Genomic DNA, 20,166 nt, shown 5'->3' with positions numbered 1-20,166 from the left:
TACTAGACATTTATCTGCTAATATGTGTTACATAGCGAAGGCATACTACAAATTGAATACAGTGCCATATCGTCCATTACAACCGAGCTGGCGATCATCTTTATCAATCATCACGATCTGCATCTCGACCCGACGAAGACCTTGAGGCACGTCTACGGAGGGGATAGAACGTATCGTCCACGGGATCAGGTGCGCCCATTGGCGGCGGAATGTCTGGTAAGCGGAAGCTACCCTCCGGAGTTTGGTTCTGGAAACGTTCAAGCTCGGCGTAGTATTCTGCAAGTGCTCGTTCTTGCTGACTGAGGTCAGGCTCCAAGCGTTCATAGTCATCTTCCGGTTCTGACTTTACTCGAGGCTCTGTCGAAGGTGCCACCGACGATGGATCGTCCTGGACGAGCGGTTAGCCATTGCATAAAATGAATATGCGCGATAAACGCGTACCGTTGCGGACGAGCGTCGTTCGTGCCCAGTACTGATACTCGCACTTCTGCTCCGCTTGCGTAACTTCGGGTTGTGACGGGCTCCATCCGTGTCTGCTGCGCTCATACTAGGCCGTCGTCGCAATCGTCTGCGCCTCGGGGGTGGCTTATCCTGATATGGGTCGCTGTTGAAGCGCAGCTCGAGTGCCGGGAGGAGGCATGACGCCAACACGATGAATGAGATGAAGAGCGATGTCCCTGCAGCCATGAAGGCGGATGTTAGGGGGAAGCGGGCCACCAAGCCCCTGGTGGAATGCGTGTGGGATTAAGTAATTGTTCGAAACATGCAACGATACGACCCACCGAATACCCTTGCGAACAACAACCCCGCGCAACACCGCGGTGAGCACACTCAACTCGCGCCCTTCCCCGTTCCCGATGCTCTTCCAGCGGTCTCGTCGGCCAAGCTCGATAGTGGCCGTGGCACGAGATGTCTCCAGAGCAACTGAGCGCAGCAAAGGCACAGTCAAGTCCACCGTGCCGTGCCAGTTGGGCAAGAATGACCAGGGCGCGGACGAGCGCGGAAGTACGATAGCCTGCGAGCACATGCATCAGACCAAGCATATATGCGAACTGGAAACGTTTCTCACAGCTTTGCGTGACTGAACGAGCATTCTGTTTGCAGGAGATGAGATCGTGAGGGACGCCATGAAGTTGCCAAGTGCCAAGTTGGACTCGGTTGCAGGGACGACAAGATGAAGAGAGATATCATAGGGTTGCGTCGCAACCATGTTTGCAAGACTGACCTCCGCATATGGAGGAACTCCATCGCTAGTATCCCGTTCAAAAGTAAGCGGCAAGCAAGAAGCCTGTTTGAAGGAAGACGCACCCATACTGCAGAGCCAACTCCGTCTCCCAAGCGACTGCAACACTCTTCCACACCAGCCAGCCAGCCGATGCAGATAGAAAGGCGATTACAGGCAGTGCAAGCAGGAAAACAGCAAGAGGGATCAGGTTAGGTGTGTATGGACTGACTAAATGGAAAATGGCGGCCATGATGTCGCCCAGTAACTTTACGGGATAGTGCAGGGGGAAGACATAGTTCGCAAGACCGTCGGCACCATTGGCAACGCGCCTTTTCAGACGTTCTCTCTGCGCTTCGTCTACGGCTTTAGGGGATGCTGAAGGGTCCATCGTGATTTGCTGAACATGAGGCGGTCTGGAGATGTGGTCGAACATCGACCGCGTTGTGACTTGCAACTGATGCCCCGCACGCGTCGAGCACCTTGAGGCACTCGTGATTCTATCTAATCAGATCTAATGAACTTTCGGGCGCTTCCCAGTTCGAAGTTGACGACCATGTCAGCTCCCCTCGATTTTAAGCAGCTCCTGGGCTTGCATCCGTCCTCTGAGACTCTCGCCAAACACATATCGTCTCTGACGGCTCTTGCATCCATCACTGAAGCCGCCGTGCCTGAAGTGAAGTCCTATCCTGACGTAGTCTATTTCAATTACTATGTGCTCGGCCTCAGCCTTATGTTCAAGCCAATCAATGGTTACAAGCCCAAAACAGGATTATTACGCGACCAGCTGAAGGATGTGGATGTCGTAGTCGATGGTATTGACATTTATAACGTCCCAAAACCAAAGACCGGATCTGCATCCGAAAGCAAATTCAAGTCGACATACGCATCCTGTCCTATTTCTCCGGTCGTTCTTACTCTCTCGCATGGCTCTACCAACAAAAACGCCGAGCCGCGTCCTTCTCACTTTGAGGTGAAGCCAGAAACAACAGGCAAGGAGTTTGTGGAGACTATGGGCGAACCTGACCGCAAAGGCGGAGGCGCGGGACCATCGTCCGGATCCATTGGAATCTGGTGTGAATGGTCGAAGGACGGGGTCATGGTTGAGTTTGGTGGCGACGAAAGCAGAGGACCTCAGGCATGGGAGCGCGGGAAGGATGCAGTGTGGAAGATTATTAGCATCTTCCCGCCCAAGACAGACTAAGCCTCCCCACCCCTCCAATCTCCGGCATGCAGGTAAGTTTGATATAATTTTGTCTTCAAAACCTGGTCCACATTCGTTGATCAGATATCTTACATGACACCGCATCTCTACAATATATCAACCACAAGGTCACAATGTGCCCTCTGCCGAGCGCCATGTGTTGCTATCAGCCTGAGTCTATGAACACAGTGGCATGTACTCACGGTAATCATATACCAGACGAGCTTGGACTTTCTCTTTCTCTGGACCTGTAAAGTCGACGTGCCTTACATGTCTCTTCTCGCCATTGATTTCTTCGAAACCCCATGTCTTCGTGCCAGTCAGTTATCCTCCGAAGTTCAACGATGCCCGGCCCATAACCCACCTGTACTGCTACCCATCTTGTACCATTCTTTGCAGTGTCGCTTTCTGCCCGTGTCAGCACCAGACTCATTTCTCTTGTGTCCTTTGTCCAGCCTTTCTTCAGCCACTCGTTGTCTACCTCATCAATAGAGACACGCTTGCTCTGAGACAGCACATTGCCGAAGGTATCGTCTTCATGTGGCCGTGGCTCCCAGTCTAGGATCCGGTCCTCGTCCGTGTTGGATAGGCCTGACAGCGTCTGGAGGATGTCAATGTGCTCTATGGAGTTCTCGTCGGTGTAGTGTTTGATGCTGAGGTACAACGTCCCCATGCGAATGATCTTGCGCTTCAGCCAGCCGAGTCCTTGCAATCGAAGGATCTCGTCGGTATGATCGCTCAAGGATTTGCTCTGCATGTGAGCACGAATCCTCGATGAGCTGCTCTCGGTGCATCGTTATCTGGCTCACCATGATATACTTTCCGCTGATGTTGAGGACAGTCATCTCTGGTGGGACGGCCATGACGGGCAGCTGTTGTCGGATAGCAATGGCGGTGAGAACGATTGCGGGTGATTGGGAGATATAGCTGTATGGGATTGGTGTTGAATTGATGGCTTCATGTGGAATTTGAGCGACAATATATAGCTCTGCCTCATTGCGGCCGACGGCATGCCAGTACAGCCTCAAGCATAGCGCGCTCGCTCGTGATAGCTCGGCTGCCAGAATGTCCTATTCGCTCGTTCCACCCGTGCGGATTTGCGATTTGTCCGTCTATTTTGGTCCCCGTCTGGCCTCATCGATTGTACATAGCTCGAGGTGCGATTTCGTCGCGTTAATGATGGCTCCTCCAACGCTGGGCGCTTCGTAAGGTCACCGACTGCGACGGGCTGTTTGATGCGCCTGTGAGTGTCACGGCTACCGCTGATACTTAACAACCGGCAAGCCGAATGGACTCCATCTCGCTCGCGAGCTCCTCTCGGCGACGAGATTGAGTTCGAATCTGTGATCAGTCTCACGCCCACGCCCACGCCCACGAAACTTCCGCAGACCTTCGAGGTCGAGACATGCCTTCCGACATCGCAAGCTCCTGACTCATGGCATCGCAGGCTGAGCACAGCCCTGGGTTCGACTCGCACGCTTTGCACGGTATGTTAGGGGCCCCCGTCCGAAAGTAGACTTGCCAGGTATGAATATACGAATGCTTCGACTTCTACCGCCCATACCGACGCAGTTCGGCCGCAGATCCCACGCCATTCCTAACCCTTACCTTGCATAGTACCGGACGGCACGCGCACACTATCGCGCTAGAGCCCGCGCTCATTCGCCTCGCCCGCCCGTTCACCAATGCGTGGCTGTTCGTGATCCTCGCAGCAGCCTACATCATTGGACTCGCCTTCTTCTCCCGAGCGCAGTCCTTCTTGACACCAGCTGACTCGTTCATTGGTTGCACGGCAACGTATTGGGCTGCGAACAACGGCTGCGGACTGGATGGAGAGGACTGCGAGCCGTTCAGCAACACTACGTTCGACTTCCGCTGCCCCGCTGCCTGCAGCTCAACTGTGCTGCAGAATCCGCGCACGGTAGGCGATGTCCAAATTGAATGGGTGCCGCTCATCGTGGGCGGTGGAGATGCGAACAGAACATATCGTGGAGACAGCTTCATATGTGCCGCAGCCATCCAGGCGTGAGTGTCATTCCGCACTGCCGGCTCGTACTAGACTTTTGAATGCTCATCATAAACGCTCAGAGGTCTCATCGGCGACTCCAAAGGAGGCTGTGCGTCCTTGGCTCTCACAGGCAAGTACACCGATTATTTGCCATTCAGTGCAAATGGCTTGGATTCCATCGGGTTCCCAACTTCGTTCCCACTCTCATTCCGCTTCCTGAACACAACTCCCCTCCACCACTGTGATGACCTCCGCACCCCAGCACTCGCATTGAATGTCATAGTCACTGCCATGATCTTCCTATTCCTGCGCCCTAAACCTGTCGTAGCGTTCTGGTGTCTTGTTTGCATCGGATTCTGGCACGTCGCATTTTTCTCGGAGCCAATGGCCATTCCGCCTCCACTGGACGATGCCTTCGCCGCTTTCCTTCCCACTCTGTTTTTGCGTATGCGTTCTGGCGCCTAGCTTTCAGGTTTACCATGCCGGTCTTCTGGAAAGCACCTATCGAGGCCGCAGTGTGGTACCTTCCTACTTTCAGGACGGGCGTCCTCACGAACCTTACAATGGACAAAATCCCCGTAGATCGTCTGTTAGCGTCAGACCTCCAGAGACAGCCTGGAGCGATCATCGCGCTAATCATTATAATCGTCATCTTGGTGGTACTCGTGCTTAATCAAGTTCGCGTAATCCGCAAGACCGGTTGGCTAATTTACTATCTTGGGTGGTATGTCGCAGGCGGGTTGACCACAATGGTGCTTGCTTTGCTGCCTGGACTTGAACTTAGGCTGCATCACTACATCATTGCAATGGTTCTCATACCGGGGACAGCATTTCCGACCCGTTTATCAGCAATATACCAAGGCTTCTTGCTAGGCATGTTCTTGAATGGAGTAGCCGCATGGGGATTCGACTCCATACTCCAAACTGTTGCAGATGTATGTCAGCTCTCTACACAGTTGACTGCATTGACCTTAAACATCATACGGAATAGTTGCAAGGGGATGGTGCATCGGGCTCGATCGTGCCTTCATTTACGACCAACTCCACCAACTATGATGCTTCCGTATCGATGCATAATCAGACAATCTTTTGGAACCCTCTGCCAGACTCCAGCACCGACTGGGATGGTTTTTCTCTCATCGTCGACGATGTCGAACGTTACGTGGGAGTCGCTCTCAATTTCTCCTTGGCATCTCTTCAAATGGGCTTGCCGCACTTTTTCCGCCTCGCGGTGAGTAGCGTAGGTTCTCCGTGCCGTACATGGTCAGTTGACAATGTCTTCTCAATGCAGTATACCGATATGGGCTCGGATACTACCGGAGATTATACGATGCCCGCAACGCTGTGGCCAAATGGAACATGGGTCGATCCGCTATCCGGAACCTCGACGTGAAGTTCATAAGGTTATAGGACTGCCTATCGGAGACGATCGTTACGTCGCCTCGTCTGTATACTGATATCGCATAACATGGTACTGTGCACCTTACGCCGGAGTGCAGACTCTACAATTTTCTGTTTGATTGCAGCAAGAGGTGTTTGAACCAGTGTAGTAGCGGCAGTGGCCATTTTACCCGGCTAATTCCGGCAAGTCCGTGGCCTGTGGCTCCAATCATTGATAGCCGTTCAATGAAGCGGACCACGTGTTTACATAAGATCTCAGATCTGCTATACTCATCCGTTCAGTCCAGTTCAGTTGCAGTCGTCTGTTCTCACCCAGCTACGGTCATCTCGAATCCTCCTGCTAATCTTCCTGTCTAGCAGCTATGAGTTTCAGCAGGCCCTCATCTCAGGCCTCATCCACGCCGCCACCTCGTTTCAGGAATAAGCGTCGTGAGTCTGCTGTGACACACTCTAAGCTCTCACTGACTAATTGTATCCGCTTGCAGATTTTAGCCGCACAGCAGGACAGGGGGGTTGGTACTGCACACTTTGCACCACCCCAAGCCGTGCGCATCTTGAATCCATGTCAGGGCCTGCTGCAGTGACGCACGAACGGACGAAGGCCCACGCTCGCAAGGTGGAAGAGTACGAGTCCGGGAACTGGAAGCCAGATGTGTCCGGGTGGGAACCTGATCACACACCCTACGCGGATCTGCGCAAATGGGACGGGCAGAGTCACGTCAACCGATTGAGGGATCTCATCCCGTTTTGGCGGAATGGTGTGCTTGCGGCGGAAAGGGGAGAGGAGGCGGGCCGCATGGAGGAATTCCTCGAACGGCTGGAGGAAGAGTGGAATAACTCCAATGGATGGGGAAAGGCCGACGGGAATGGTGGCTGGAATGTGGACGTAGGGCAGGATATCTGGGGCGGTGTTCCTGCCAATCGGGGTGCACCTGCCAATCGGGGTGCACCTGAGGACAATTGGGGAGGTGCACCAGATCCCTCTTGGTTCGATCCGCATGTTGACGATGGGGCCGGTGCGGGCTGGGGGTCTGGTGATGCAAAGTGGGGCGTCTCTGAGCATGGCTCGCATGCGATAGCTGTCTCTCGGGATATTTGGCATGAAGAAATGATGGGGCGGACAAGTCGTTCCAGGAGAGGACAAGAGGAGGTTCCCGACCGAGATACATGGACGTTTGTCGAGAAGGTCGCGCATAAAGAGGAAGCGAGCGCAGAGCGAAGACAGCGTATGCACGAATTTTTCGAAGTGAGCAATTAACTGGATTTGTGCTGGGTTGCCGGAATTGACGAGGTTCCCTGCAGATGCCCATGGAGAGAAAAGTCGAGGTAATCACAGACATGATTCGTTTACTGCAGGCGCTTCCTTCAACATAATTCATTTCCACTGAGGCCCAGATGGCCATTGCGTTCGATTGCTACGACGCTCACGATCCCTCACGATACCCAAACACTTCTCGAGGTCTCACTATGCCACTGCTGGATTCATCAAAGGTCTATCGCTTTCCGCTCATGCGTTCGCTTGTGCTCTAAGGTGGATTATCAATATCTTACGACCTTTAATTCATTTATGTTGTACCTTTTGTCAATTTGTTCGATGCCCAGACCTGTGACTGGACATTGGCTGCTTCAGTGATAAGTAGTGAAGAAGCTCTAGTACATAGTCGAAACCTGTCATGCCGGTATTGGTCCGGAACCCAAACCAGATGACATCAGCAAGGCACTATGTATGTACTGCAGACGTTATGCCATTGATCACAGTGAAAGAGGCGTAACAGATTTGGTTTGGTCCTTGACTTGCAATGGATTATATTCGAGTGTTTTTGTTTAAGCCTCAAGTGTAAGCGTGCCGTAATCAAACAAGATAGCAAGTTCGAGAAAGCCATGGAAGTGGCCTACCGACGTGCACTTTCGGTGGAACGTGCTCAACGCGTCGCGCCCGAGCGCCAAGCCACGGCTGAAACGCGCCGCAAGGCGGTACTTGGAAACGGAGCGGGCGAGTACGGAAAGGCCTGGTCCTAGTATAGTAACCGGCCTCTCACTCCTTGCGCCCATGAGACAGGAAGGTGACGGCTAGCTAACGCCGGGGCCACACCAACATTTCCTGGACTTTTCTCTCCGGGGTTGGAAGCTTGTTATCGTGCGAAGTCATTGGCTTGTATAAGCCCGTTGAACACGGGAAGAACAAGTCAAAAAGGAGGAGCTCGAGCTACAAGTCGATTTGAGCTTTCCTGATGCGGTCAACTCCATCATCAGCTTTCGGCACGATATATCGAAAGAATGACGGTGACACAGGCATGTCGGGTTGCAGTACAATCGAGTGTTAATATTATTTGCCAAAAGCCCACTGCCCAGGTATAGTGTTAATATGAACTTCTTAACGAGCCATGGCGCGTTTGCTGCTCACACGTTCACTGCTAACAGGTCGCATCGTGCGTTGAACAAATAGGCTTGTGATGCACTCCAGAGACCCAATTCCGATTTCAAGCTCAGATATCGCGTACAGATGAACGGAAACGCGCGCCCTTTGTGGGTCCCTTTCAATGCAATCTGGGTGCCTCACGTGCCGCACGTTGTACATACTTCGCAAAGTGACTCGGTGTCGGACTTGAACTTCAAGTTCGACGCAGAGTCACTTTGTCCATTATCACCATCATCTCGTACCAATTTCGCTGCTACGGCATTTACCTAGAATGTCTAATCTCCCTAATGTTGCAGGTGCAGATCCTGTCTCTTTTCCACTTGACGCGTTTCGAGTTGCTATCGCAGTTCACCTGTCCAAATCGCTCCAGATATCAGTCGACATTGCCTTTACGGGCGTGGATCTAGGCAAAAAAGGTGTTGACTTTACAGTCGCTGTCCCTCGGTTCAGGCTGAAAACAAAGCTGCCGGAATTGATTCAGAAGGTTACGAGCACGGTATGTAAAGCAGCTGTCAATGATCATCATTTCACTGAAATTTCACACAATGGCGTTCAGTTTTCTCCCGATCAGTATTTAGAACGTGTAGTAGGGGAATCTCCATTTGTCCATTTTTATGTGCGCACGTCAACACTTGCTCGCCTCGTCTTGGACAAAGCATATGCCGGGAATTCCGCCAACAATTCGGGCGATACGTACGGTACCAATAAGCAGGGTATCGGGAGGAAAGTCATCGTAGAATTCAGCAGTCCCAACATCGCGAAGCCTTTTCATGCGGGTCACCTTCGAAGCACTATCATCGGTGCGGTGATCTCTAACATCTATGAGGCCAATGGGTGGCAGGTTGTTAGAATGAATTAGTTGAGTAAATCCAATCGAACAATTTCCAACAAGTCATAACTCTGTACTTTCGTCAGCCTCGGTGACTGGGGCAAACAATTCGGTTCGCTCTTATTTTGTCCAGGTCCTCGATGTGATCACTTACCTTATCATCCAGGTCTTCTTGCCGTAGGGTTCGAACGCTACGGTTCGGAAAAGGCATTGGCGGAGAATGCGATCATGCATCTATTTGAAGTGTATGTCAAAGTCAACCGCGACGCCGGTATGGAGAAAGAAAGAGGGAAAAAAGAAGTCACGAATGAGCTTGCTCGTGAAGTATTTCGAAAGATGGAGGCCGGTGAGCCATTTACTCTGTACACCTCGTCTCATGGCTAATCTTCCCGTGTGGCGCAGGGGATGAACCAACCCTCGCGATTTGGCACCGTTTTCGTGACTTATCTATTCGCAAATACACTGAGGTTTATGCTCGGCTCAACATCCGCTTCGATACCTACGCGGGAGAGTCCCTCGTCAGCCCTGCTCAGATCAAGGCGGCAATGGATATCCTTCAGAGCGAAGGACTACTATCCACAAAGACCTCCGAGGAAAGCGACAGTGATTGGAAGAAGAAGCGGGCTGCGATGGCTGCAGGTGTTCTCGTCATGCAGGACGAGGATTCTGAGGAACCATCGGCCGGAAATGACCTTGCTCTTGCTGTCGATCTGAACCAATGGAAGCTTGGGAAGCCTGTAGTGCAGAAGCCAGGTAAGCTACTGGATTGAAACACATGTCAACCTGTATCATGGAGACCTTTTTTCAGACGGCACCACTATCTATATCATGCGAGATATAGCTGGCGCTTATCAGCGCTACGAGGAGTACAAATTTGATAAAATGATCTACGTTGTCGGCGACCAGCAAGATCTCCATGTTGCGCAATTTTTCAAAATCGTCTCACTCATGCGCGCCCCTTTCGCAGATATGGTTGAGCACGTCAATTTCGGGCGTGTGAACGGGATGAGCACGCGCAAAGGAGACGTCAAGTTCCTGGACGAGATTCTGGACATGGCGAAAGGAGCTATGCTCTCACAGATGCAACAGAATGCTGAGAAGCTACAACAAATTGAGGATCCCGAATCCACTGCTGACGAGATCGGAATGACTTGCATCAAAATCCAGGATATGCAGGCAAAGAGGTATTGTATTTGTACGAGTGGTCGATGATATGATTACTCATGACACTTAACAGAGTACATGCGTACAATTTTGACCCTCAACGCATGACGTCCTTCGAAGGCGACACCGGTGCCTATCTACAATATGCGCACGCCCGTCTCTGTTCTGTTGAGCGTAAAGCAGCGCCAGCGGTCGTCCTTCCACTTTCTTCATCCGATATCGATATCGCACTTCTCGCGGAGCCCAAAGCTCGTGAGATCATTATCCTCCTTGGAACATACCCCGACCTGGTGCGCACCGCGCTCAAGACGCACGAACCCAGCAACATAGTATCATTCTGCTTTAGGTAAGAGATGTTCATTTGATCATGACGTTGCACCGCTTTCTGACAAATTACCTCCAGGCTGAGCCACGTCATAAGCTCTACTTGGGAATCACTTATTGTGATGGGAACGGAACATAAACTGGCTCAAGCTCGCCTTTTCCTGTTCGCCTGCGCTCGGGATGTTCTTGGGAACGCCATGAAGTTACTATCGCTCTCGCCGCTGACTAGAATGTAATTCGCGTACTTCCTTCTGTTTCGATGTGTCGCTGTTAATTTTGTGCTGTGTACCACGGTAGGATTTAGCGGTCATATGAGGTTTACGTCGAGATCACCCCATGCATAGAACAATCTCCCGATTACTTGACTATAGCACAACAACAAAGGGCATCGGAAACATATTAAATATATGGGATTGCGATCAGCTGTCCAATGTTCTAAGTAAAAAAGGACGTCCCGTTCGATACTCCGATCTGCGACTGGACATTATGTAGCTGGCCCTTACATGTGCCTGGATGCAGTGCCTCAGCTGCGGAGAATTGCCAAGTAAGGAAAGCAGAATTGCACAGCATTGGTCCGGAGTCCGGAGTCTGGAGTTTGGACCCAATCCAGATGACATCAGCAAGCAAGCGCAGTGGTGCGCAGCAATATAAAGAGCGAATCGTTCGCGTCGGTGATCAGCTTCATCCTGCATACCTTTTTCTGCTCCTTACAGCCATCATGAGTTACTACCCAAACCAGTTGCCTCCATTGCCTGAGGGGTGGGTTCAAGACTATGATCAGCGCGCGAACCACCCGTTCTGGGTACGCCTGCTCGTCGTGAATGTCTCATCAATTGTCAGCTAACGGACTTTACAGGTGGATACACGAGCAAATCCACCCCGTTCGATCTGGGTGCACCCATACGAGGACGAGCAATTCCTCCGCGAGCATCCGGACATTCGGGACAGGCTAGCTGCGGCTAGTGCTTCTGCTAATCCCAACCTTGCTCCGCCGCCCTATACTCCTAGACGGCATTCGTTCTCGGGTCAAGGCGGCTCCAAGAATGAATACTTGAATGTCGATGACTCAAGGTATGCGACATCGCAGCCAGGGTCGCCTAGCCAGGGCGGGTCGTCATCAAAGAGCTTCCTAAGCAACCTGATGGGCAAGGTGCGTCCGACTATTGATCATGACATTGACATGTGCTGACGAGTTGCCTCCCATACAGCCGCAACAACAACAACAACAATATGGTTACAACCAAAATGGAAATGCCGGGTACGGACAGTACCAGCCGCCACAGGGCAATCCGACTTCGAGTGGACGGAAGTACCTGCCGCTCTTGGGTGGTATGGCGGGTGGACTTCTGCTTGGAGATTTGCTTGGTGGTGGTGGACACCACCACGGCGGTCTATTCGGAGGCGGATCCGGGCAGACGGGAGGCGGTGGGATGTTCGGAGGACCATTCGGCGGAGGATTTGGGGGCGGCGGCGGCGGTCCATTCGGCGGAGGATTTGGGGGCGGCGGCGGCGGTCCATTCGGCGGGGGATTTGGGGGCGGCCCATTCGGCTGTGGAGGTGGTCCGGGTCGGTTCTGAGCAGTCGAGAGGATGTTTCTGTACTAGTACTTGCTTGATGGCACATGCATGGGACGTACATTGTACGAATATATAGCTATAGAATCGGTAGGAACGCGATATGATATTAGGATGCTCTCATTGCGGCAGTTTTCGTTAATCATCACTTGGTGAAGAGCTTATAGCTGAGCACCGCAAGAGGATATGTCGCGCGCTCAATGACAAGAGCAGGCATCCAGAGCGAGAGACCAAAGCACGAACGTGAACTATGCCGCGCCCTAGGACTATGTGACTCGATGTTGTGACAGGTATGGTCTCTCACGATGTCACTCGATCGCGCGTGCCAAGCGTGACGCGTCCGCGTTAACTACGCCGTGCGCGTTCGACGATGTCGAACTGACTTTTTTTTTGACCATTCTCGAGCAGGCGGATTGTTTGAACTGCAGGGGAGCACTCATATAGCTTGGACATAGACAAATCGGAACTCTCTTTGCTTGTCGTCAAGACATGGCGCCGGCCTTACCTTCATCACTGAGTCCACATGTCTGTATATTGTCCACCCCGGATGTAGAGGAGCTGTTCGAGGCTTCTAGTTTACCTTCTCTGCCTCAGACGCTTCAATGCTTTGTTCCGCTATCACAAGGTTCGTACGCTATGGAATCATGCCGCCTCCCGCGCTGACACATGCCCATGAAATGTCCGTCCTTTGTTGACCCCGGTGCATTTAATTCCCATACAGTGATGACGCGTACGACATCACTCGTCTCAGTTCCTCATAGCTCATTTGGTCTACGGTTTTCGGACCTCTCAGAGGTCGAAGAAGCAACACATGAGGATGAGGAACAGAGGGCCGCGCGCACTATGGACTGGATTGGTGCTCGGATCAGTCACCGTGCCGGACCATGGGTTAAGACGGTGGAGGCAAATCTCACCGCCGGTGCAGATGGCACTGGCAAGCAAAGCTCCTGGAAGGACAAAACACCGTGGTGGGAGGAGGTGAAGAGATGCGTGGAAGGTGATCATATACCCAACAGCGATGAGGGGTGGAATCATCCTGTTGCCAGTACGTCTCAGTCATTCCGCTTGCAAGCATTGTGCCACTAAGACCCCGTTGTGCGTTTGTCCCACCAAGTCATCTTTGCTGTATCCACAAGAGCGGCCAATCCTCTACAAGCCCTCCAGGATCTAAACTCGCGTGCTCTCGACTTTCCGCCATGGGTCGATACCACGCATCTCCGATACTACCTGATAATCCACCCCTCCAACTCGTCCCTCTCAGATCCCATGTGCGTCCCCTTGACGGCATTTCGTTTTGACGGATTGACAATATGCTATATCGTAGAGCTGAGGCCTTGTTCAATGCGATCAAGAAGCAGTATGGCTTACATAGTTACCTCCTACCCCTCGTACTTCCTATCGATCCTCTGCCTGCACCGGTTCCGGTCCCTTCCCTTCCTCCCCACCTTCCACCACCTCCGCAGCCCTCCGCGGCCTGGGATACCCCTCCTCTTGCTCCGCGTCCCACTCCTGCTGGGCTGGTTGCTCCCGACACCCCGAGACCTGCCATGTCTCCTATACCTCGATCACCTGGCCCACCGGCATTGAGAGCAGGTCAGCAGCAGAGTGCAGCCATGCAGGATTCTCCCGTAGGTCGTACGATACGGTTGTCCGAGGGTGACATTCAACAGATAGGCAAGTTCGTCCGGGAATTTGTTGTAATGAGCCTAATACCCTGGATGGAGAAGTGTGTGATCGATTGGAATGAAAATGTAGGTCATACGCCTGTTTCTGACATAATCCGAGGAACTGAATAGCTCTCCCAAGTATTCATCATCGCGTCGCCTGCCATCTCGCCTCTTCTCTTCTACCCGACGATTGTTTGGCTCTTCCGCCGCATCTTCAGCGACTGCGGTTCATGGCACCAATGCTTCAGTATCTTCCATGTCGTCCCGGTTGGCATCTCATGGACCTAAGGATTCTGTTAGTTCGCTCACGTCAGTGACCTCCCTTGGAACCGCCGTTGGCGCTGTCGTTACACAGCAAAGACGGCTGGCCGAATTCGCTACTATGCTAGGAGATGTCAAGCTTGCTGTCAGTGTCTGGGAGAATTTGAGGAAAGAAGGCAGAGGAGGTTCTGTGAGCGTCTCCCGTCAAGCCTTCTGACCGCTCAGCATCTGAATTTTGTCATAGGACATTCTCCCGCTTCTGTTGGCCCCTTCTCCGGCGCTCGCCTTGCATGCTGCCCATGCTCTATCAACCCTGCAACCGCACAGTCAGACTCTGCAATTCCCTACTCAATCGCCTGCACACGCACAAATACGTGCCCTTTCCTATGCGGTGCGATGGGCTGTTGGTATTGACAGAAAGGATTTTCTCGGCCCCGTGCTTGAAGGCGAACGGTGGTTAGTTCAAGCCGCTGGTAGTGTACGTCTCGTTCTATCTATGACTTCTCTTTATTTGTTCGCCTGAATGGTTTAACGAATGTCGTGAACCACGCAAGCGAACAAACATTGAGGACGTATCGACTCATCTGTATCCTGACTAAGAGCTTCTCAAGGCAGAAGACCCTCCGAGCACTGTTTTACTCGCGCATGCCGCACTACTCAGTGAGAGGAAGGGTGCTTTCAGGAGATCGGCGCTGTGGTATCTGCTTGCAGCGGATAGGTTTGAAAAGGTTGGCCTTGTGAGCATCTTTCCTGCTGTTACGTTGAGCCTCGCTGAGTTAGTGAATGCAGAAACCATTGGCTCTGTATTTCTTCCGCAAGGCGCACGACCTGTACCTGAAGCGCCCAAAGAAAGAAGTTTCTCCATCTTTCTGGGACAGTGAAGATGTTGATCCCGCACAGTGGCGAGGATTCGAGGCTGTCTTGCCTGGAATTGAACATGAACTAGGTACGTTTTCGGGCTTTCTAAGTGAAAATCTTACAATGAACTCGGAAATAGGCCGCCTTCTGTATACGACAGGTGATACGGAAGGTGCTGTTCGATATTTCCTAGGGCTACTGAGAGGCAGCTCTTGTGATCACTCACTGCAAGCCGACCCGACTTCATCTAGAGCGTCTAGCGGAAGAAGCACTCCAGATGGCCGCATTTCAACGGACAAAGTGTACCTAGAGGATTTCAGAGTAGCATTGAAGGTGAGTTCGAATCCTTGCAGATGACACCTTATCGACTGCGTTGACATTACACTTTACAGCATTTCAAGACGACTGAGCGAGAGAAATGGGAAGCTGCTGGTCTTCAGTTGCCAGTAACACTCTGCCAAGCCAAACGCACTAGGGTCAGATTCACAGGCGATACTGTTGAAGGGGACCCAGCAGAGTGGGACCGGCTAGAGGAAGACTGGAGTGCATTCTGGAGACCTCGAGGGAAAGAGCGACTTGAGCGCAGCCGCAAAGCCGCTGTGAATGGTCAGAACACTCACCATACAGCAGTGTGAGCATTGAATTGACAATCACTACAGAGGACTTCTGGGTTGACCTTGTGATGACAAACCCTCTCGATGTCGATATCAATATATCCGGACTTTCGATCACTGTTCGGGAGGCCTCTTCAGATAACCCCGAGAGTGCGAAGGAACTTGTTGAAGTCGAGGTCATTGACGGCATCACGCTAGGAGGGAAGGAAACACGTACGGTCCGTTGGCCAAGTATCACTTCATTCGATTCCATTGACACGAGATTGTAGATCCCCATTGCGGTCAAGTGCAAACAATGTGCATCACTCGTGATCGATCATGTCACATACGACTTTTTATCCTTGCTACCAGTAACAGAATCTTTAGCAATGCGCGGTTTTAGACTGCACGATACATCGCAACAAAGACAAAATAAAGTGTATGCGCCTGATGCTGTTATCAAGATTGACGTCGAAGAAGCCCTCCAGCGGCTGCATACCAGCTTTGTGGACGACGAGCATCTTGTCTTGGCTCAAGGAGAGTACAAACGCCTCAATCTGTGGATCACTAATTCCGGCACAAATCCTATCGGCGAGCTGTGGATGGTAGCCGGAAGAGAAGATGAGCTTTGGCTTGATGTCGACAAGCCGAATAGCCCAGGTGACCGGTCCTCCCACGCGAGGTCAATCCTTTAACTGACTAAGGAACAGAACCGTCAAGTGAAGGCTCATCGGTCGCAGAGCTGATACATTCTTCGAATTCGCTATCTCCTCGGATACCGCATCTCATATCATTGAGTCGCACCCATGGCTCATCGGAGCTGAAACCCGAAGAATCCCTGCAGTTTCCAGTCATCCTGCATGCCTCTGATATTTGTGATCGGGACCTATGCATCCTTTTCGTGTTTCGCGAAGTGAGTGTTCTGTCTTTGTTTGACCCATTATTAATTAGCTCATGCTTATGTGACCAGGCGAATGCATCATCATTTCGTTGCACTCGCGTCATTAGGCACTATGAAGTCGCCCCCTTGATACAAATAGCGGTTTCGGCGGAGGCAAGCCAGTCGACGGGACATTTGTTTACAGTGAACGTTGAGGTAGAAAACGCAGCTGAAGGAAGTGTGGTCACTTTGAAACAGCTTATCGCCATGAGCCCCATGTGGACGTGTGCCCCGCTGGGTTCATATCAAGCGTGTGTTGCATTTGCTCCCGATCTGCTTGTTCTCGCTCAAATCTTGTGTCCTAGGAGCATTATGCCGCCATATCAAGTTGTCCGATTTAGTCTGGGTGCTGTACCATGGCAGCAAAGGTCGGATCCTGTGGACACCGTCCGGTTTGTCACCAACAAGCTCCGAGGCGTACTGCACGGTGACCAACCAGATCTGACGAGGCCGCCACCAATAGATCTCATTTGCAGGCATGTGTTTGATGTCAGCAGCAGTCCTGAACTATCATCCTAGTGACATTGACTGATTCGTTGGTCATCTGTTAGGACTCCAATTCCAACCCACTTCTAACGGCAGACATGAGAACTTTCATCCATTGCAACAGACGGACATATAGCACTCGATCTGCTGTTTCATCTCATCCCTACATCCCACCGGACAGCCACCCAGCCATCTTCCCTTTGTATAATCCTCACTCTCTCGACATTCTGTTGTGCTGGGAGCTCCCAGCAGAAGGCCGTCGTGGACATGTGCTTATCCCGGGACTTACACTGGGGGCAGGCCATGCATTCCTAAAGGACATTGTTAATGAAGCAGAACGGATGAAAGTTAAACGCTCAATGTATGCAGAGACGCAGCGGGAGCGGTTAGAGATTTTGGGAGCTATTCGGGAGAGTGAATGGAATGTCGAGATGGACCCGATCACGGTGACAATAGACGCAAGCAGTACAGTACGACACGACTTCTCCCGCGGGTGAGCTGACTCCATAGACGATGCTCATTGGTTGATTGACGAGCGGATCCTAGGCCTTGCTGTGTGCATATTTCGTTCATGCTCCGAAACTGTTCACCCACCAACCCTTCACGGGTGGTACTCAAGCTCAACGCCGAGGACGGGAGAGGGTCTCATACAACGTGAGCGACACATTGGTTTGCAATTGAATGCGTCTCAATTTCTTGATGTCTTTTCAGTCAGCTCGCCTCTGCGCATTTCGCTGGTCGTCTAATACATCGCAAGGTGTTAGAACCTCTGGGATCCGTCACGTTCCGTGGGACCGTCTGGGTGACGCGTCCTGGAAACGTCATCCTGGACGGTTGGGTTGTAGAAACTGAGATCGGCGAGCAAAGTTTCGTTGAGTCTGAGTCCGCGGCCGTGCCATGGAAGTCTAGGCAACTTCGATACGTGCAAGCCCCCCGGGCAGACGACCCGCACTATGTAACCGTCATAGACGATGCGGCGTCATGATCGATGAGACGTGTACATATTCAGCCATTTTCTATAGCGAATAGCAAGCCTTTACTACCTGCGTTACTTCAACAGGGACATCGCAGCTTGCTCATGCGGGATAGGTTCCTTCATGACCTTTCCAAGTACCATAGTAGTGCTTCTTCGACTCCTTTAAGCCATCGTTCCGCGAAGGCATGTTCATAGACATTCGCATCCCAACTGAGGAGCAGCGTGAGTTGCTTCTTTGTGGTGACTGCACCAAGGTAGAAATACGCTGGCCGTACATGCAGATGAGTCTCCCACGATGTGATATGCAGAGTTTCGTATTGTCTTATCTGCTGACTGTCAGGAGTGGATGATTTTGATGTTTGAATAGTTTGTGATGACAAGGGATGGTCGGGAGCGAGAGGATAGTTACTAGGTTGGACCGAATCGTACTGGAAGAATTTCAGGCGCCATAACTTGACTATTCGAGTTGTGCGCCACTTACATTTCCGCCGCTGGATAACCCGAGACTGTAGGTCAAATCGTCTGCGAAGACGCTAACGGGTACATCTTCTCCTGTTAATTTGCGGCCTTGTATTGCTGCTTGCCAGTGCTCGTAGATCATTTTTCGTCTAGCTACTGAACTCTTCGTAGCAGCTTCCACTATCTCGAGAAAGAGTGGGTGTGCAATGTAGCTGGCCATCTGTTTCTTGACAATATCGCAACGCAGGAGGAAATGTTCCCGACTTAGCAAAGTCGAGAAAGAGGGTGATGTAGCAGAAATTCTCGACCCACCACCGGCAGATGCTTGGGAAGGCAGGAAAGGGAGTGAACAGTAGAACAGGTTGACGGAAAGGAAAACTTGCGCGAAGCCTCCTCGCTCTCGCCAGTCGCCGTCTAGGTATGGCCGCAAATTCACCGGCAGAAAAAAGTGCATCGGCTCTCGCCTGCGCTGCTCCCAGTCAGCGTCAGATATTTTGCCGAGAACATGTTGTATGTGTAGTGTTCTCGCCGCGGCCAATTGTGCCAGAACTGGGAGGGCCGCCGCAAGAGTGATGCCATGCCTGCGGCAATTGTCGAGTATGTTGGCAGTGGAAGACTCTGTCAGGCGAAGCCTGAGATCTTCTTTACGGGAAGGTGTGTGGTAAGTGCCAGTATTATACTTGCCCGGGAGCGGCTGACCTCCCTGGCCGAGCTTGGTCAGTCATAGGGAGCCGCGGGGAATCGGACAAGAAATACCTGCATCCTTTTCCGGCGCAAGGCAAATATGACAGAGGCGATGGCGCGCCTCCATCTTTGGCGGGGAACACTGAGTTTTGACGCAGGGTTTAAATCCTCGCAAGCCACCACCATTGCGAGCCGTTTCTCCAGATCAGGTACCTCCTGCGAAGGCGGGGACGTGAGGATGTCGAAGAACGTACGACATAGCACGGTGTGCGACACGCCGTCGGCTATTAGATGCGCTGTATTGAAGATGATGTGGTGAAGACCCGGCTGGTCCGTGCGATCCAGAATGAATACGCGAACGGGAAGGTCTGGGAATGACCGCTGCTCGCCGTAGATGATGTCGTCGATGAGGCACTGCACTGCGTCAGGCGTCGCGGCCTCTTGAAACTGTAGCTCGCCTGGGACGAGCTCCGCTAACCGCCTCTCAGAGACGACCATACGCACGGCATTAGAAGGGCTCTGTGCCCACCCTTCGAGGCGCGAGCCGAGGAGCGGATGGTACTGTTTCATAGCGATCCACGTGCGCACGACGTTCGCCTGGTCGAAATGCTCGGGACGATGTGACTCCGTCACGTAGTGCCACACCAGGTCGGTGGTGCCGTTGAAGCAGCTGTCCCAGTGGTATCCCATCTCGCTGAGACCGAGAGGGCGGGTGTACGTGAGGCCGTCGTGTTCTGTCGAGTCGCGCAGTACCCATGGCGCCATGTCGAGGATAGATGGGAGGGACGTTATCTCACGGGGATGTCGGGTGGGTTTTTCCTGTACCTGACCTCGCCAGAGCATTGGATATAATTTTGGCAAGCGTACGCTTGCGCATACATGGCATGCATGTTTGGTGTCTCAACTCTTGACCGCGCCTGGTACCATCTTCTAGATGACAAACATTTCTGCGGGCCGTCTGTAACCGTGCTAACGTATGTTTTGGATGGAGTCATAATGACATTCAATGCCGCCAAGACCAGCACGACATACCATGGCTTTGAGCAATTGAAACGTAGTGAATGGTTTGCGTAATTTCCTCGGGATCCGAGGAGATG

The 20,166-nt window shown here is 52.1% G+C and overlaps 9 protein-coding genes across 9 annotated transcripts; 6 read left to right on the top strand and 3 right to left on the bottom strand.

Annotated features, from left to right (window-relative positions):
- Nucleotides 1-345: 345 nt before the first annotated feature.
- On the bottom strand, nt 346-1,475 carry LAESUDRAFT_654569 (uncharacterized protein; the record flags this gene model as incomplete). The annotated part of the gene is made up of 4 exons (XM_040904490.1): nt 346-724; nt 783-1,015; nt 1,070-1,250; nt 1,309-1,475. The coding sequence occupies 4 exons, from the start codon at nt 1,473-1,475 to the stop codon at nt 346-348; spliced, it is 960 nt and encodes a 319-aa protein (XP_040763725.1).
- Nucleotides 1,476-1,773: 298 nt separating this feature from the next.
- On the top strand, nt 1,774-2,453 carry LAESUDRAFT_726554 (uncharacterized protein). Its single transcript, XM_040909056.1, has one exon. The coding sequence runs from the start codon at nt 1,779-1,781 to the stop codon at nt 2,424-2,426; it is 648 nt and encodes a 215-aa protein (XP_040763724.1). The 5' UTR covers nt 1,774-1,778; the 3' UTR covers nt 2,427-2,453.
- Nucleotides 2,454-2,555: 102 nt separating this feature from the next.
- LAESUDRAFT_759867 (uncharacterized protein) lies at nt 2,556-3,289 on the bottom strand (the record flags this gene model as incomplete). The annotated part of the gene is made up of 4 exons (XM_040912645.1): nt 2,556-2,569; nt 2,630-2,735; nt 2,791-3,177; nt 3,236-3,289. 4 exons carry the CDS (start codon nt 3,287-3,289, stop codon nt 2,556-2,558), a joined length of 561 nt encoding a protein of 186 aa, XP_040763723.1.
- Nucleotides 3,290-3,491: 202 nt separating this feature from the next.
- Nucleotides 3,492-5,827, top strand: LAESUDRAFT_737299 (uncharacterized protein; the record flags this gene model as incomplete). The annotated part of the gene is made up of 7 exons (XM_040910778.1): nt 3,492-3,569; nt 3,885-3,951; nt 4,010-4,451; nt 4,515-4,879; nt 4,900-5,369; nt 5,426-5,665; nt 5,726-5,827. The coding sequence occupies 7 exons, from the start codon at nt 3,492-3,494 to the stop codon at nt 5,825-5,827; spliced, it is 1,764 nt and encodes a 587-aa protein (XP_040763722.1).
- A 307-nt stretch (nt 5,828-6,134) lies between these two features.
- LAESUDRAFT_813208 (uncharacterized protein) lies at nt 6,135-7,605 on the top strand. Its single transcript, XM_040914467.1, has 3 exons — nt 6,135-6,264; nt 6,321-7,081; nt 7,138-7,605. The coding sequence occupies exons 1-3, from the start codon at nt 6,198-6,200 to the stop codon at nt 7,207-7,209; spliced, it is 900 nt and encodes a 299-aa protein (XP_040763721.1). The 5' UTR covers nt 6,135-6,197; the 3' UTR covers nt 7,210-7,605.
- A 920-nt stretch (nt 7,606-8,525) lies between these two features.
- Nucleotides 8,526-10,807, top strand: LAESUDRAFT_737298 (arginyl-tRNA synthetase; the record flags this gene model as incomplete). The annotated part of the gene is made up of 8 exons (XM_040910777.1): nt 8,526-8,750; nt 8,811-9,112; nt 9,170-9,195; nt 9,250-9,429; nt 9,486-9,836; nt 9,892-10,267; nt 10,321-10,593; nt 10,651-10,807. 8 exons carry the CDS (start codon nt 8,526-8,528, stop codon nt 10,805-10,807), a joined length of 1,890 nt encoding a protein of 629 aa, XP_040763720.1.
- A 441-nt stretch (nt 10,808-11,248) lies between these two features.
- LAESUDRAFT_813206 (uncharacterized protein) lies at nt 11,249-12,230 on the top strand. The gene is made up of 3 exons (XM_040914466.1): nt 11,249-11,373; nt 11,428-11,721; nt 11,780-12,230. Exons 1-3 carry the CDS (start codon nt 11,290-11,292, stop codon nt 12,146-12,148), a joined length of 747 nt encoding a protein of 248 aa, XP_040763719.1. The 5' UTR covers nt 11,249-11,289; the 3' UTR covers nt 12,149-12,230.
- Nucleotides 12,231-12,507: 277 nt separating this feature from the next.
- Nucleotides 12,508-18,208, top strand: LAESUDRAFT_726547 (uncharacterized protein). The gene is made up of 18 exons (XM_040909055.1): nt 12,508-12,770; nt 12,867-13,190; nt 13,260-13,413; nt 13,470-13,896; nt 13,952-14,263; nt 14,318-14,551; nt 14,685-14,810; nt 14,863-15,019; nt 15,071-15,264; nt 15,324-15,537; nt 15,591-15,763; nt 15,815-16,184; nt 16,235-16,437; nt 16,495-16,715; nt 16,770-16,953; nt 17,016-17,443; nt 17,497-17,604; nt 17,662-18,208. Exons 1-18 carry the CDS (start codon nt 12,635-12,637, stop codon nt 17,933-17,935), a joined length of 4,239 nt encoding a protein of 1,412 aa, XP_040763718.1. The 5' UTR covers nt 12,508-12,634; the 3' UTR covers nt 17,936-18,208.
- On the bottom strand, nt 18,046-19,834 carry LAESUDRAFT_654616 (uncharacterized protein; the record flags this gene model as incomplete). Its single annotated transcript, XM_040904494.1, has 3 exons — nt 18,046-18,354; nt 18,408-19,088; nt 19,142-19,834. The coding sequence occupies 3 exons, from the start codon at nt 19,832-19,834 to the stop codon at nt 18,046-18,048; spliced, it is 1,683 nt and encodes a 560-aa protein (XP_040763717.1).
- Between the last annotated feature and the right edge of the window lie 332 nt (nt 19,835-20,166).

The sequence above is a fragment of the Laetiporus sulphureus genome, assembly GCF_001632365.1.
Source record: "Laetiporus sulphureus 93-53 unplaced genomic scaffold LAESUscaffold_23, whole genome shotgun sequence".
Classification (NCBI taxonomy): domain Eukaryota; kingdom Fungi; phylum Basidiomycota; class Agaricomycetes; order Polyporales; family Laetiporaceae; genus Laetiporus; species Laetiporus sulphureus.
This window is presented reverse-complemented; position numbering and strand designations above follow the sequence as displayed.

What these genes read in the sequence shown, in the direction of transcription:
- LAESUDRAFT_813206 (XM_040914466.1), top strand. Translation starts at nt 11,290, where the DNA reads ATGAGTTACTACCCAAACCAGTTGCCTCCATTGCCTGAGGGGTGGGTT. An exon ending in GCGCGAACCACCCGTTCTGG is followed by an intron (nt 11,374 to 11,427) that starts GTACGCCTGCTC and finishes CGGACTTTACAG; the next exon opens with GTGGATACACGAGCAAATCC. An exon ending in TAAGCAACCTGATGGGCAAG is followed by an intron (nt 11,722 to 11,779) that starts GTGCGTCCGACT and finishes CCTCCCATACAG; the next exon opens with CCGCAACAACAACAACAACA.
- LAESUDRAFT_726554 (XM_040909056.1), top strand. Translation starts at nt 1,779, where the DNA reads ATGTCAGCTCCCCTCGATTTTAAGCAGCTCCTGGGCTTGCATCCGTCC.
- LAESUDRAFT_726547 (XM_040909055.1), top strand. Translation starts at nt 12,635, where the DNA reads ATGGCGCCGGCCTTACCTTCATCACTGAGTCCACATGTCTGTATATTG. An exon ending in TGATCGATTGGAATGAAAAT is followed by an intron (nt 13,897 to 13,951) that starts GTAGGTCATACG and finishes AGCTCTCCCAAG; the next exon opens with TATTCATCATCGCGTCGCCT. An exon ending in AAGAAGGCAGAGGAGGTTCT is followed by an intron (nt 14,264 to 14,317) that starts GTGAGCGTCTCC and finishes ATTTTGTCATAG; the next exon opens with GACATTCTCCCGCTTCTGTT.
- LAESUDRAFT_813208 (XM_040914467.1), top strand. Translation starts at nt 6,198, where the DNA reads ATGAGTTTCAGCAGGCCCTCATCTCAGGCCTCATCCACGCCGCCACCT. An exon ending in TCGTTTCAGGAATAAGCGTC is followed by an intron (nt 6,265 to 6,320) that starts GTGAGTCTGCTG and finishes ATCCGCTTGCAG; the next exon opens with ATTTTAGCCGCACAGCAGGA. An exon ending in GTATGCACGAATTTTTCGAA is followed by an intron (nt 7,082 to 7,137) that starts GTGAGCAATTAA and finishes GGTTCCCTGCAG; the next exon opens with ATGCCCATGGAGAGAAAAGT.